At 33.1% G+C, this 16599-nt stretch overlaps 2 protein-coding genes across 2 annotated transcripts; both read left to right on the plus strand.

Annotated features, from left to right (window-relative positions):
• Window positions 1–544: 544 nt before the first annotated feature.
• LOC142532460 (uncharacterized) lies at window positions 545–6369 on the plus strand. The gene is made up of 8 exons (XM_075638755.1): window positions 545–2568; window positions 2674–2764; window positions 2865–3022; window positions 3113–3164; window positions 4974–5053; window positions 5168–5261; window positions 5488–5691; window positions 5727–6369. The coding sequence occupies exons 1-8, from the start codon at window positions 1405–1407 to the stop codon at window positions 6035–6037; spliced, it is 2154 nt and encodes a 717-aa protein (XP_075494870.1). The 5' UTR covers window positions 545–1404; the 3' UTR covers window positions 6038–6369.
• Window positions 6370–10280: 3911 nt separating this feature from the next.
• LOC142533571 (transcription factor MYB8-like) lies at window positions 10281–11475 on the plus strand. The gene is made up of 2 exons (XM_075640394.1): window positions 10281–10574; window positions 10692–11475. Exons 1-2 carry the CDS (start codon window positions 10442–10444, stop codon window positions 11279–11281), a joined length of 723 nt encoding a protein of 240 aa, XP_075496509.1. The 5' UTR covers window positions 10281–10441; the 3' UTR covers window positions 11282–11475.
• Window positions 11476–16599: the final 5124 nt, after the last annotated feature.

Consider the following 16599-nt stretch of genomic DNA (forward strand, 5'->3'; position numbering starts at 1 on the left):
ATTCTTTACGATTTTTCGATACAAACGAGATAAAGCTATTATTTTCAAATTTTGTAGGGGACCATGAAAATCTCTAATTTGGTTACTTCCCAAACAATTACACTGCAAAGAATAAAAATTCAACAGAAAACTTTGGTGTAATTTCCTGTATATTATAATATTATATAATATGAAAATAGCAAATAAACAATTTGCATTTATAAAGTTTATCCAAATTAGTCAATTGACGTTGAGAATCAATTGCAAATAAACTTAATTGAATTAGTTATTTGAAAATGAATTTTATGTTGTAAAAATATTAATCAGCAACACGAAAAAGTCATTTTCTTAAATGAATAATTGACCAAAAGTTATCACTGTAGCAACGTAAATATATATTAGGTGAGATTTATAGAATAAATAATTTGGTATGGAAACCATTGTGTTTTTGTATAAATATATTATATATGATATGTTTAAATAATAAATAAAGTCAATGTCAATACATCACCGTATTTTCTAGGCAAGATGGAAATGTCGTCGGTATAACGGTTAGTTGAACGGGTGTATTAGACTGCAAGGGTATGAAAGTATTTTCGGGGAGAGTGGTTGATCTAACAAATAAATGAAAATGAAAATGGAAATGGAAATGGAAATGGAAATGATGAAAGGAATGAGAAAGAAAGGAAGTACCTTCACCAGAGTTTCTAGCCTCGTTCCCTTTCCCCTTTCTTTGAAATCTCATTTAAGATCTCATATCTTCTCTAAATTCATATAATATATTCATTCTTTGGATGATTTTTGTTTTTGTTTTGTTTGTGATGACTTATTTATGGACTTAGTGTAGTCTCCATTTTTTGTTCTTGGGTTTTATTATTTATGGTCTGAAATTCAGCAGTTGATGCTACGAAGTGACTGAGAGAGGATGGGTTTTCTGGGGTTTGAATGAGCTATTTGACACCCCCAGGTGAGGAAAGTAACGATTTTTTTTCCTGAAAGTGACAGTTATTTTGATTTCGTAATTTGGTTTTGTTTAGGCGATATCAATCCTCGATCATTTATAGACGTTGGCTTGTTTAACATGTTGATTTTCAAGATTATTTCAGTGGTTTCGGTGAATGAATACGTTATACGCGGTTTGAATCGACCTATTATCAGTCTTTTTTTTTTCTTCCATTTTTTTGGACTTAGCGTTTTTGTTTGTTTAATTTATGCGGGGTTTTTTGTTCTGATAAATAAGACTTAAAAATTTTATTCTTGTTGTTATTATTATTTGAGGCTGTGATATTGTTTGAGGTTTAAAATAATTAGTTCGGTAGAAGTGGTTCTGGATAAATAAATGCAATTTGGTTATGATGTACTGTTTTTTATTTCAAAATTTATTTTGGGATGTAGGTTTGAGTGAGTGAGTGAGTTCAATATAAGATGGCTAGTTACAGTGATACGGAAGAGGATAGGTTCTTTGACAGCCGTGATGAAGTATCTTCTGTATCAGATTTGGTTTCTGATTGCTCTGAAGAGATGTTAAGTTCTGGGCTTGGAGATTCTGCTTTAGGATATGAGTTTTGGAGCAATGAACCTGATAGTATTGAAGAGAGGCGTGCTAAGTTTTTGAAGCGGATGGGTTTGAGTCCAAATTGGCAAAGAACTTTTGGAGATGAAGAGGGAGATCCGTGGCATGAAGATATGAAAATAGATGTCGAAAGATTGAGGGGTACTGATGAGACTGTGCTGGCAGATTTGAATTCAGACCCACAGTTTTTCTCAAGTCGTTCATTGCATTCCTTTCCGTCATATAACAACACAGATTTATTAGAAGGTGGTACAATAGAGGAGAACTTTACTTGGAAAATCAAGAATCTGTGCAATGAAGCTGAATTTGTTGTCGATGAACTTGTTGACACTGGTTCGAGTTCTACATTTTGTAGAACGAGTTCAGATAGAACGTTATCTATTGATGAATATCAGAAAACAGTTGGTTCTCCAATGTCGCAATTGTTTAGAAAAGACTCAAAAGGGTGTACCATGGTTGATGCAGAGAAGAAAGTTAAAAGCAATTGGCTCAAGAAATTCAGTGCTTTGACTCATATTGCTGAGAAGGCAAAGCGCTTCATTGATAAAAATATTGAAATTAATTCTGAGACAGAGTCTGCGTCTCGAAGAGTTGATGTAAATTTATCTAGAAAACACTCGAAAGAATTATCTTGTCTTTATGCTGGGCAAGAATTTCTTGCCCACAATGGCTCAATATCGACATTGAAGTTCAGCCCTGATGGTCAGTATTTGGCGAGTGCTGGGGAAGATGGCATTGTCCGTGTCTGGAAAGTCCTTGAAGATGACATTATAAAACGAATTGATTTTCAAAATGCTGACCCTTCCCATTTGTACTTTTCACTGAATCATTTGTCTAAGTTAGCTCCTCAGAATGGCACCAAAGAGAATACTACTCAGACAAAAAGATCAAGGAAATCAACTGATCCAGCTTGTGTCATTCTTCCGCAAAAGGTCTTTCAGTTGTTGGAGAAGCCTCTTCACGAGTTTCATGGACATAAAGGGGAGATTTTGGCTCTCTCATGGTCTAAGAATGGGGTTCGTGGTCCTGGATTTGCTAATTTTTTTAACAATTGCTCCTTGTTCTTGTTTTTCACACAAGAAGTGTCTTAAAATCTAATCATACTTCTTTTCGGACTGCAGCATTTACTGTCATCTTCAGTTGATAAAACTGCTCGATTGTGGAGGTTGGATCATGATCATTGTCTTGGAGTTTTCTCTCACAATAACTATGGTAAGGATCTGGAAATAGGAATATTTCACACCACCATAGCAAATATTCTACTTAATGTAATGTTTTACATGTATTTAATTCTAATTTATCTGTGATGCAGTGACTTGCGTTGAGTTCAATCCCGTGGATGATAATTATTTTGTTAGTGGTTCAATAGATGGGAAAATACGCATTTGGGAGGTTCAAGGCTGTCGAGTCGTTGATTGGACTGATATTCGAGAAATCATTACCGCTGTGTGTTATAGTCCTGATGGCAAGGTTGATGCACATAACTGCGAGCTGTTTTACTGTTAAAAATGTTTGGAATCTCCATTGAAACTTAAAATCACTAGTTTATACTTGGTTCAGGGAGGAGTTGTTGGCTCAATAGATGGCAATTGCCGTTTTTATGATGTCATAGGTATGCCCATCTACTCAAGATAATACCAAACTGCTTCTTTTATGTTCTTAGAATCAAGCCACTGGCAAAACAAAGAGCCTTCTGATAATCAGAAGCTGTTGAATAAGTAGTGATTTTGACCTGTCCTTGTTATTTTTTGAAGTTTATGTGGTCATAGATCTTGAATGCAATGGCATTCTTTTTTTATATACACTTGATAATGTGAAATATCATTGGTTAGTGTTGATGGAATTCCGCTGCTTTTAGGGAGCCGCACTTTAATATTTTTCTCGAAAGTTACATGAATGCCCCTTTATCCATTACAGACTATTAAACTGATTCTGCGTGTATAACATCCTCATCTTGAAACAAATCTTGTCATTTTATCCTTATTGTGTTTACATTTTCATGGGACAAAAACCTTAATTAGTTTTCCTATTTTTTATTTTTAAAAATCTGTGTCATAAGCATTTTTTTCAGAAATTTCTTGAAAAACCATTAAAGATTTAATCTGACTCTGCATGTATAAAATGCTCATCTTAAACCGATCTCGTCGTTTTATCCTTATTGGGTTCACATATTCATAGGACAAAAGCCTTAATTAGTTTTCCTATTTTTAAATTTTTAAAATTTTTGTTGCTTCTTTATTTTGTGTCATAAGCAATTTTCAGGTATTTCTAGAAAAAACAACACTTTTTGTGATTGTGTTTGATGAGATTCTTGATGCTTGAACTAGACAAGTGTCCAATGGATATTTGAAATTTGGGTACAGATTCAAACATAAAAGAAAATGCATCAAAAAAATTTCAAGTTAGATTAATTTCTTTGCTTTTTTCTTTTCAAGAAGCTTTGCTTTTTTCAATAATACCTGCCATTTGTCCACTCTCATTTGACCGGTTAACTTTGATAACTAAAAGAATAATCGAAAACGTGAACAATACTAGACTGTTAATTCTCGTTTCAATTCATGATAAGAAATTTATTTGCATCAATGAAGTGAGTGGAAATTTGTATGATCGAGCATATTTTCAACTATTTAAAAACAATATATGATTTTACCTTTCCTTACAAATTACATGCACATTTTTTGTGAGCACGCCTAGAAGTACTAAGACAGTAAGCTTAAATAAATATATTTTCTCAATGCAATACTTGTGACTTCTCAATGCAATACTTGTGACTTTGTACTTACTGGTTAATGTTTTACTTCGTCATCAGTTCATTTATCTTCTAAAAAGTCTCGATGATTGTACTTTATATTTCTTTTAATTATGTTATCTTCTAAACGAATATTTGACAATTTTTTGTGGGCCAACTTTTGTGGTAGAGCGCAACAAAATCATTCATGTATATGTTTGCTCTATGTAATGGCTGGTTTGCGAATTGAATATCGACATCCCCATTTTCATTTCCATTGGCATGTGGCCTTTGACTATAAACACATCGTTTTCCTTCCCAGTGTTTTATCTATTCATTTTTAATTCTAAAATGATATTGGGGAAGGAACAGAATGGCAATACCTGACTACCACAACTGGACAACAAACCTAAATAAATATGTAATGCTAAAACAAGATGTACTCAGGAGAAAAAAGAATTGTTGGCAATGAAACTAGAGGACAATGTGACTTGAAAGAATGTGATGGATACTACGGTCTAATATGTGAAACATTCTAATTAACTATGTTGTACGAGTTGTGCATAATCTGTGACATGCAGAATGATAGTCAGCAAAATGCTGTACGATTTCATTTTTTACTGTGCTCCCATTCTGTTGACTCTTATGCATGGAAGAGCTAATGTTTACCTGTCTTATCCTTTTTTCGTGTAGATAATCGTTTCGAATTGGGTGACCAAATATGCCTGAAAGGGACGAAAAAGCAATCTGGGAAGAGGATAACTGGATTTGAGGTTTGTCATAAGAGAAATTAATGTCATATGTAATTGTTGTTGTTTTCTATTTCCTATGACAATTTGCCGCAGTGGAGTACTTTTTAATCTTGTATCTGATTGTTAATTCTTCAGTTTTGCCCAAGTGATGCAAGGAAAGTAATGGTTACTTCTGCTGATGCGCAAGTTCGAATTCTTTGTGGGACCAATATCGTGGGCAAGTTTAGAGGTAACAAGTTCCTCTTTCCTTGTTTGCCTTTTCTGTAAAAATTCTTTCGGCCATTTCCTTGCTACACCAAGTGATGTACCACAAACCCTAATTACTCAATAATGATTAATTTATAGCTGTAGAATAGAAAAAAACATTTCTCATTGATTGTTGAATCAAATGGTTCAATGATGTTATTTAGAGTCACCAAAGTGACCTTTTTCCCAAATTCTTTTTTGGACTCCAGGCAATCGTAGTTCAGGAAGTCAAGTTTCTGCGACTTTCACTTCAGACGGAGAACACTTTGTTTCGGCCACAGAGGACTCAAATGTCCATGTCTGGAGTTATAATGCCCAGGACCAGAAATCATCTAGATCAAAGAATTCAGGCTCGCGCGAGAGTTTCTTCTCCCTGCAATTCTTCCATCGCCATCCCTTGGTGTGGATTGAAGAATAAGTTGGGATCACTACCTGAAAGTATCTTAAGAAACTGGACATTGCGACGAGAAATTTCTCCAAAAGTTACCCGCATATTTCCCTGATTGTTTTACCATGAGCCTCGGGTTTTTCTTAGACGCCATATACAGAGGATCTGCTACTTGGCCAGAGGAGAGGCTGCCCAAATCAACACCAGTGACTGGCAAACCGTCGTTACGTAAATCAGAATTCAAGTTTCTGAAAAATGCTTGGCTCAGCGCGTTGAACACTCCTCACTTATGGGGTCTTGTGATAGTAACAGCTGGTTGGGATGGATGCATTCGAACATTTCTCAACTATGGGTTACCTATTCGATTTTGAGACATTGTTATACGGCAGCAGAATGTACCGTTAGAACATGGACCATGAAATTTGAGACACGGTGTAGATTGAGAATCGAGGAGGAATCTGTATGTGTATGTTTTAAAAGTATATTCTTTATAGGTCAAAAGGGTAGTAAATTTATTTAGATAATGCCCCGAGAGGCAATGGAAATTGGGTTTGTATACAACTGGCCACAAGCCAATAAGTGGCTTACTTTCTACTTTCTATTATTTTTTCTGGCTTTTGATGACCTAATCAATTGTATAAATTCTTGGGTAGATGATTCTTCTCTGTAAACTCTGTTCTTCCATAAAGTTACAATTACAGCTCGCGCCATTTCATTCAGATTACATAAAAGCATCTTTTGGGGGAGATGTTACGTAATCGGAAAGCAGATTATGTGAAATATCCGTGTTCCTTGAAATTGGGCAGGTACACGTGGGGTCTGCTAAACGTGCCATTATTTCTTTCAACAGTATCAAATTGGTTGTTCTTGTGGGTCTGCCTTTATACAACTTCGTTGTGTCTCTCACCGTAAACTGCTATATCAGGCGCGCGCTACATGCCACGATTGCATTTATTGGTTGCACATGTTGGGCCATGCCTCGCTCACTTTTTGATTAGCGCAGAAAAAAAACAGTTTCTTTAATTCTCGGTTGTCATGAATTGATTCGTCCACAGGGAAAAAAGTTACATATGGGACTATTAAGGATGTACCTTACTTGAACAGATCACTAACCAAGCTCGTCGCTGCAGAGAAGGATCGGATTATAAAGCAAAATATTACAAATGTCTGACGTCGAATAGTAAAACTATCAAAGAATAGCTTATAAATCCATGAGGTTACACCACCTAATAGGAAAACTTTTTCAGATGAAACATCGGTTAAGTTTATAACTTGTGTTCTGAATACTGAAAGGGGTGCGAAAGCCGTCTGAGCCATCAAGAACACCTTTTGTGTTTATAGTCTTAGCATAAATGGAGGCTCTCTTGCCAATGATACATCTCCCCGGATCAGTAAATGCATTATTAATCAACAATGAATAATGCGAGTATATACTGCGTGGGCCTTCTTCAATTCGAGTCCCCAGATTTGGGCCGTTGCTGTTCTTGATTAAATTATATATGCCAATTTTGTCGGCCAGGCTCTATCATCACGGGTTAATTTAGAGCTTGGGCATGGAGGGGCATGTAGTCACTGATTTTGACCTTGTGAGAGAATAAAAGGAGAAGATACTCTCGATCCTAGGTTCATATTTTGTAGATGATTATCGTATCTCGTTAATCAAAATTATAACTAATTTGTGTATTTCTCAAAGAATCAATCACTTCATTCACGAGAGGATCAAGTACAACCACCGTCACCCTTTTAAGTTATCACCGATCCCAAATCTATTCTGTACAATTATTTTCTGGCAATAAACTAGTTTGTATAAATGTTCACCTCGTACTTGGAAATTTTAGAAGAGTATTTGAGTTGATAAAGATCGAAGATTCTACCAAATTAATAACGCGTTGATAAAAATATATATACACGAGAGTGAAGTTATACGGTTAATACACGTGCCATGCAATAAGAAAAATAGTTAGCTTAATTGGAGAAGACAAATCCGACATAAATATACAATCGGCCAAGCGTCATTTTTGAAACCGACGTATTCAACGTGGCTTTCGTTACAACCAACCCTTCACCACTTGCAGAAGAAGCTCCCATTACTTCCTTCATCGTCAACCAGTTCACCCAAGCCTCGAATTGGGACGACTGTTACTGCCGTAGGTCTGCTGATCACGCCGCACATTTTCTAGCTACTCATCGTTTTTATCTTAATTTTCTCAAGATTATAGGGATTTTTCCCTTTATTTTTTAATTCCGTTGTAAATTTCGGAAGCATGATGTCTCGAATTCGTTGCACACGAATTAAACTTCTAAAAATCCAGCAAATTGTTGGTCTACGAATTATTACAGGGTTGATTGATAAATAAGGCTTTGTGATATGATGAAACGGTACAAATGTGTGTGTGTGTGTGTTTTTTTTTTTTTTTTTGTCTTTATTTCCCAAATTATAATATTGTTTTTGTGTTCAGTTAGCGAAATTTCAAGCAAGATAATTTTAGATATTTACAATAAAAATATTCAAATATCAATTTTGAATTTTGACAAAAAATAAAATAAATATACGATCACATAAATTTTATATCTTAAGCCGTCACAGACAAACTTAGCACCTACTGATTAAGAACAAAGCTTGTTATCTCTCTCGTGATCCTGTGAGAGGAGACAAATTCATAATTTTGAAAGACAAGTTCAAAAGGTGGAGAGATTTCGAAAACACAAGCTCTGTGAGACACCGTTTTGATTCGAAAAATAAGATATTAATAAATCACTTACTCTTATATCATCCAAGAGTGTGAAAAAATTAGATTTATAAATCATTATATTATCTTTATAAATATTTACGTCATCCGTATTTATAATTTTATCATTCTCATATTTCGAACCAAATGAACCAAATTAATTCCTTTGTAAATTATGGTTTGAATAAGTAATTATTCAAACATCCATACACACGAATTTTAACAAGTAACAAGTTAAACTTGTGTGACACGATCTCACGTGTCGTATTTTGTGAGACAACTCTCTTATTTGTGTCATCCATGAAAAAATATTACTTTTTATGCTAAGAGTATTACTTTTTATTGTGAATATCGGTAGTGTTGACCCGTCTCACAGATAAAAATTCGTGAGACCGTCTCACGAGAGACCTACTCTTAAAAATTAATTACATTAAAAAAAAAACACATTTGTGTATCTCATATATGAGATACTAGTTTTTAATAATAATAACAAAGATACAATAAAGAAATAAAATAAAAAAACATACGTGAATCTCATGTATGATATACTAGTTTTTAATAATAATATAATAAAGAGATCAAGTGAGTCGAAGAAAGGATCGACAGAGACAACAATAGAATATACGGATATTTTCATTTTAACTTACAAATCCCCCAAAAGACCTTATAATACAACACTCTAGAAATTTAGTTTTCTGATGAATTTTTTGCCACGAAGAAAAAAGTAAAATATTAATATCTGAGAAAAAAATGGTACATCTTTCCCCCACAACAGGACAAAAAAAATTCATCTACCGTATTTTGTTAATAACATGTGGCTGCATAATATAGCGTTCTTACACCAACACCGTTGTAATAAATACTTCCCCAGCGTAACCTAACCACCTACGATGAGTTGTAGAATGTAGAGTGTCCAAAACCAATGCAATTCAAATAAAAAAATGCTAGATCCGAATCAAATGATGGGTTTGCCCGTGCCCGTCAGTCCATTCTACCTCCTTCAACTAAATGCAATCAAAGTAGTTGAGTATATTAAAGATGGCTTTATTGAAATAATATATTTAGAGTGGGTCTTATGTGAGACCGTCTCACGGATCTTAATATGTGAGACGGGTCAATCCTACCCATATTCACAATAAAAAGTAATACTCTTAGCATAAAAAGTAATATTTTTTCATGGATGACCCAAATAGAGACTCGTCTCACAAAATACGGCCCGTGAGACGTCTCACACAAGTTTTTGCCATATATTTAAGAGAAAAATCTTTTTTTGTTCTTATTTCAATTTTAATCATTTATGTTATGTTTTAGTCTTAGTTATGTATTTTCTGATTTGTTTTTACAATTTTAATCATTTTTTGTTCGGAATGTTGATATGATATTATATAAATCAGCGTCGCATTGACACCACGTCAATTTCACATAGAAAAATTTATAAATTTGTCAAAAAAATATCGGACTGAAACTAAAATTTAGATAAGATAGATCTCATTCAAAAACTATAGAGATAGTTGATTGTTGATTTTTCTAATATTAAAGAATGGATAAAAAAAATTACTATGCTTGGAATTGGATTATATTAAATTTTTCCTAGAGTAATTGGGTATGAAAACGAAATAGAAAAAACAAAGATAAATTATTTTTTTCTTTGAATGAAATCGATTTAGGAGCACCTGCTGCGTTGGTACGATAGCCGCCGTGTAATTCGGAAGCTTGTTGGAGTACGTGAATACAAAATATTTGTCCAAAAAATAATACCCAATTGAATGTCCATCGTGCGTTATTGGCTCTATTATTTTTAATTAATAATATAATAACGAAATACAATATATTGGTACTGGCCATCGTTTCTATATATTCAATTATTGGTGGCCTATAAATTAACATAAATTTGTGTGACCTCTGCCGAATCTCTCTCTGTGGCTGCTTCTGTGTGAGAGAGAAGGCCATTCGTTGGTCGACTTATTTGTTGCGTTCCTATTCGCAACACTAATATATACAAACGCGAGAAGGGAAAGGGAAGTTCATTGAACTGAAGGAAGCGAAATGGGAAGATCCCCTTGCTGCGCAAAAGTGGGCTTGAGGAGAGGACCCTGGTCTACCAAGGAAGATACTCTGCTAACTAATTTCATCCAAGAAAATGGAGAAGGCCAATGGAGATCTCTCCCTAAGAAAGCTGGTATGTTTGTCTTTTTCTTTTTTTTTTTTTTTTGGGTTTTTAAGTTGTTTACGTTCCATATGCTTCACTCCGTTGGAAATATTGATCGATTAAGAGGTATTTGTTGTACATATGTAGGGTTGCTGAGATGTGGGAAGAGCTGCAGATTGAGGTGGATGAATTATCTGCGGCCAGGAATTAAGCGAGGAAACATCAGCCAAGATGAGGAGGATTTGATCGTGAGGCTGCACGGACTGTTGGGCAACCGATGGTCCCTAATCGCCGGAAGATTGCCAGGTCGAACGGACAATGAGATCAAGAACTACTGGAATACCTATCTTCTCAAGAAACTCAACAATGCCGGCATCCACCCTAAACCTCACAAAGACTTACCCAAACCACTCAAAGTCAAGAAAGCCGCCGCCGCGGCGACAGTCGTTAAGAAACCAAAGAAGCTGAAAAAGGTTGAGAATGTCGAAGCCGATAACAAAGTTCGTCATGATACTGAGCATCTCCAGAAGACAAAAGTTTACTTGCCCAAAGCCATTAGGATATCTCCGGCTTTCTCGAGGACTGACAGCCTTGACAGCCTGTTGAGTGGGTTTTCGAGTAGTGATGGCACCGAGCCCGCAGCGCGGGCCGGTGGCAGGAAGGCGGAGGCGTCTTTCGTGCCGATGGCTTGGCCGGAGGTTGGTGACTATGAAGTTTGCGGCGGCGACGACGACTGATTTTCTGGGTGGCTATTGTGTTCTGCCGCTACCTCAATCGGATGCTTCCAGTGATGCGCATATGTTGGACCAAGTCTACGAGGATTATTTGCAGCTTCTTTAGTTGGTGAAATGTACTATTATTACATAATTAAACACTTCTTGTTCTGTATTAATTAAGAGAGTGTATATAAATAACTCGGCTTTTTCTTTGAGTTTTGTGGATAAATAATTAAAATTTTATTATAGCAGTTGAAACATTACGCTTGAACATAGGGATTTAATTCAGATTTGTGTAGTAACTTTGGCCATACGTTTAAAAACCCATTTATCGTCCAACAATCAAAAACTTTAGGGAGAAAATAACTTCAACCACAATAACCATTTTTTTAAAAAATTATAGTTTGATTGACAAAATTATATTTTTATAAACTTGGTTTTTTTGTCGTTCTTTTTTCTAAGTTTAGTTCTACTGAAAAATACTTTTATGACAGATGAACATTGCTGACATATTGATGTCCAATTAAATACATACATAATATATTATCAAAAATAATAATTTCTTCTTGCTTGCTTGATAGTGTATTGGATTGTAAAGAGAGTGGATGCCATTTAAGGATTATTGTATACACAAGAATCCAAATTAAACAACAAATATATATTGTCACATCTATTTATATAAAACAACTAAATCGAACTAATTATTCGAACCAATAAAATATGAAAGATAATATTATTTCTTAGTCACAATTTGGTGAGAGATTATACGAGTTCATCAACATGCCATCACGCGAAGACCTCTTTGCTCTAGAATAAAAAAAAAAATTAGATTGGAGCACGTAATTAGTGGTGGAGTTGCTAAACGCTGGCATCGTAGTTGGTATGATGCCAGCTATCATTGTTTTTTTTTTTTTTTTAATCAAATCAACTGGCAGTTAGATCCAAATCTCATTTTTTTTATTTATTGGATACATATAAATTCTAAGGTAATAAACGTGTATCCCTAAAAAATTAATTCCCCTGGAAAGGAGAGAATGGATGTAATAAATAACACGATAGATTCACAAATTTCAGCGACGACAGAATTTGTAATAAATTTTGCACAAGTGGTAGATTAAGTACATATAAACTAATGACAAGTGTTCTTGTTCATACAAATAAATGCAGCACAAATAACTATTATATGGAATTGGAGACAAAACAAGAGATGCGATCTATCTAGGGGTCCGAATTTGAAACATGGTTTTCAAGGTCTCAAATTATATATATATTTGCTTATTTTTCAAATAAATTGATAGTCTCGATCGTGATTCTACGGAGTATTAAATGACGAGATTTGTTGGGTTGCCATTAGTCATGTCTGAATTTTATAACGTACTCGTCATTTTTCTCTAAATATAGTTTATGGCTATTTTGCTCAAATTGTTGAAATAGTATCAGATACGTTAGCAATTTTCGACACTGTGTCAACATTATCCAGTGTCATATCAGCATTTTCAGGAGCTAATTCAGAACTCAATCGAAATATCTCTTTTTTATTCGGTACACTTTTTTTTTGTGGTATTCCCCCTCTTGCTTGTTTTTGGTCAAAAGATGAAATTCTTAATGATAATTAGTTGTATTCTCCGATTTTCTCAATGATAGCTTAGTCCACATCAGTATTAACCGCATTTTATATGTTTCGGATCTATATACTTACTTTTGAAGAGCATTTTAAGAGCAATTTTCGACCAATAAAAACACTACCAAACGAAACTTTGAATAGTTATTGGGCAAAAATCGTAATAAAACAAATACGTGGACCACAAAAAGTTATTTTCCATAGGAATAAAATCTATTTTTTGGTGACGAAAAATAGAATAGTTGATTAAAATCAAATCAAACAACGAATAATAAAAACCAAGAGACTTCATCGGAACTGGTCTTACGCGCCGTGCTTGTCAATTGTGAAACTAACAAATATTAATTAAGCTCGAGATAGACAAATCGAAATAATTACAAGTTATGATCTTTACAGAAGCAGGGGCATTGTTCGATGATAGCAAATTTTCACACACAAAAGCACATCAGAAAATAGTGCCGAAATTTAAAAGATCTATTTTATAAATATCTAAACTACAAGTCCACGATAGAACAGAACAAGTGCCTCCGAAAGATCTTGGTGCCCAATGCTAATATAATTGGTGTTGATTCAAAGCCTTGATGTGCACAAACACATGTTCATCTCGTATTCACTTGTTTTCAACGTTTAGGTCGTTTACGCGAATGCCAGTAGATTTTAAAGGACAACCCATCATTTTCTTCAATTCCGGTGTAACAAATACTTTTTACAATTTTTTTCATATATATATATTTTTTTTTATAAAAACATTCTATTATTTCTAGGGAATAACTGTTATATTATGATTTTATTTAAAATAATTTATTCAATCATTTTCGGGATAGTTTGATATACCCAGTAACAATCTTATTCTTCGAAATAATATCTATATGCACTTTTTTTTCCTAAAAATAATTTTCACCAATATTTTACTACACATATTTGAGAGCTATTTATCATGAATTTTAAATATAAGAAAGATTTTTTTTATCTGCATTTTTTAGATACTCCACTTTTGGCTCGCAGAAGGATTGATGACCATGTGACATGTTCCAACTTATCACATACCACAACCAGCAGTAAGCTGAACTCTTGGGAAATGTCAATTAGATCAAGAAACCACGTGGATTCCCAGGTCGAGTTTTACTAAATAAGGCAACCATGTGGATTCCCATCTTTGATAGTCGTCAATATTTGTTTATAATGTAAGTCTCTTGCTAGACGATTTCAGGTCGAACCGGTTCATATCTGTTGTGAAGATAAATATTTCTCATATACAAAGTAATATTTCTTATTGAGTCAGGTCGAGTCAAAAATCTGTCTCACAAAATTGACATGTGAGACGATGCCCTAACTGTTAGTTTTGTGTTGATAATTTTTATTATCGTTGTTCTATTTATACAATAACAAAGATTCTTAATTATATTTCATTTTAGCATAAACACAGTTAACAATCGATGAAATGAGTCGCGAGACGCCTTTTATGTAATCAAGTAACTTCCATTGAAACATAATTGTGTAGATCATCAAAGTTGTAAAAGGGGAATTTCATTCACATCACCAAATTTTATTACACTTCAAACCATATATTTTGACTATCTATTTAATTTTTAGTCATAAAGTTATTAATTAGGACATGAAGTTAGAACATCCTCGTCACGTAATTATATTATTGTCATCCACCTCTCGTTGAATTTTACAAAGGGGATAAGATTAAAATAATTCAGTTCTTATTTAGTCAAAAATTTGTAGGTACAACAAATTATTATATCATTTTACTTTGAACAAAACTCGTTTAAACAAGAAACAAAATTTTAGATTTCATAGTTAGGTATATATCCATTCCTCTTTGGCTTTGCAAACAAATAGATATTCCATCGTTGACAATAAATTTGAGGAAAATTTAAATGAATATGTCAAAGTTCAGGAAAATTCCAACTTTTACTATATTTGATTAAAAATATTTAGATTTATAACTTATACATTTCTTATATGTATGTCTTTTGGTGTGTGACAAAAAAATAATAATAATTCAATTGAGTAGTTGAAATGTAAACATAATACAAGAATATATATAATAATGATGACATTAAATGTCCAAGGAAAATAAAAAGATAAAAATGAATAAATAAAGAGAAAATTAGGATTTTGATTATATAAGTTGGCACATTTTCAATTTTAGTAATGTAACAGTTCAAAGTTTCGTTTTCATTCAATGAAGCGATTTTTTTAGTTTCGACCTTTTTTCGCGATCATTAAATTCAACTAATATTGTTTATTTAACATTGATTTTCTATCACGTGCCGGATATGGTGCAAATAATGCACATTCTAAAGACATTAAAATCCATCTAAGAAAAATAAAGGAAACGTTAAACTACAACGACACCTAATGTTTCAAAATTAGTGGAAAAAGACTTTTCATTTGCTTATGTAGATTTTAATATATGTTTTTGAACTATATAGGAGGATATCAATATCAAATAAATAATATTCGTTTGATTTAATGATTTCTGGAAAAAATTGATGAAAAATTAAAAAAAAAATTAACAAAACTATTGGATGAGAATCGAAATTTGGTTAGTTACATCTATAAAATTCAAAACAAGTAAATTTATACTACCAAAATCCTAAAATTTTCGTTAGATGAATTATATCAAGAATTCACGTATTTAAAAAAAAAAAAGAATTCACGTATTTGAACGAGCATATGATTTATAATTGAAGGAAGACGGCATGTCTCTTTTTTCCCCACTTTCGGTGTTCTCACGAAGGTCAAAATTAAATATTGCGTGTGTGGCTGAACATATTCAATTTTGTTACGGAACAATTTTTTTGACGTTTGACTTTAAGAAAAAGTATAAAATATTATTAATGTATATTTCAAAAGTATATAAAGATTGTGGGTTCAGAACAACTTCCTATAATTAAATTTTCTACCAAATTTTAATGCAAAAAAATAATTGTTAATAATGAAATTTGGGTGATGCGAGACTTTTTTATACATGAATTACGTCGGGCCTATTTTTTTTTTTTAAATAAAACTGAAGTAAATATTCAATGGATCCATTTTGTATTTTTCAATGCTGACGTAATAAGAAATTTCATTTTGTGATCGGAGTAACTCTCAAAATTAGACTAAAATGTAAATGCAATAAGTAAACGAACGAACGAAGAGCAATGAAAAAAAACACAAAATTTTTCAAAGACATTATAAAAACTTTCCCGACAACTTTGATCAGAGTGGCTCCGTGTGGTTTAAAGTTATTTGAATCTTATATAAATAACAACGAGCAAATCATGTATGACATGTTAATTTATACAACATACACATAAATAATGTGTGTACTGGAAATTATATTGTTTTTATTATAAGATCAATAATAATATTAAAAAAAATCAAATGTTAGCAAGAAATACTGTATCAGTAATGCTATATGCTGTATAGTTTATAATGTTGATAACAAAAGCCAAAATAAACTATAATAATTTTTTTATATAAATCTAGTCTAAAAAAAAAAAACACTTCATGCCCAGTGCACTTACCTACAAAAAAACGTGGCAAAGACGTATATAACTTAAAGTAAAGTTTATTTTCTAAAATTTTATTACGACAAATGTTAATAACAAATTGTGTTAAACGTGAATTGATGATATACCAAATATTTAATCAATCACCTCTCTCACAGGCTGTACATTGTTACATATCACTGAAGACAAATGAATTGCTGTCACGGTCC

Source organism: Primulina tabacum, chromosome 18 (assembly GCF_025594145.1).
Source record: "Primulina tabacum isolate GXHZ01 chromosome 18, ASM2559414v2, whole genome shotgun sequence".
Taxonomy (NCBI): domain Eukaryota; kingdom Viridiplantae; phylum Streptophyta; class Magnoliopsida; order Lamiales; family Gesneriaceae; genus Primulina; species Primulina tabacum.

What these genes read in the sequence shown, in the direction of transcription:
- LOC142532460 (XM_075638755.1), top strand. Translation starts at nt 1,405, where the DNA reads ATGGCTAGTTACAGTGATACGGAAGAGGATAGGTTCTTTGACAGCCGT. An exon ending in GTTATAGTCCTGATGGCAAG is followed by an intron (nt 3,023 to 3,112) that starts GTTGATGCACAT and finishes TACTTGGTTCAG; the next exon opens with GGAGGAGTTGTTGGCTCAAT. An exon ending in AGAGGATAACTGGATTTGAG is followed by an intron (nt 5,054 to 5,167) that starts GTTTGTCATAAG and finishes TTAATTCTTCAG; the next exon opens with TTTTGCCCAAGTGATGCAAG.
- LOC142533571 (XM_075640394.1), top strand. Translation starts at nt 10,442, where the DNA reads ATGGGAAGATCCCCTTGCTGCGCAAAAGTGGGCTTGAGGAGAGGACCC. An exon ending in ATCTCTCCCTAAGAAAGCTG is followed by an intron (nt 10,575 to 10,691) that starts GTATGTTTGTCT and finishes GTACATATGTAG; the next exon opens with GGTTGCTGAGATGTGGGAAG.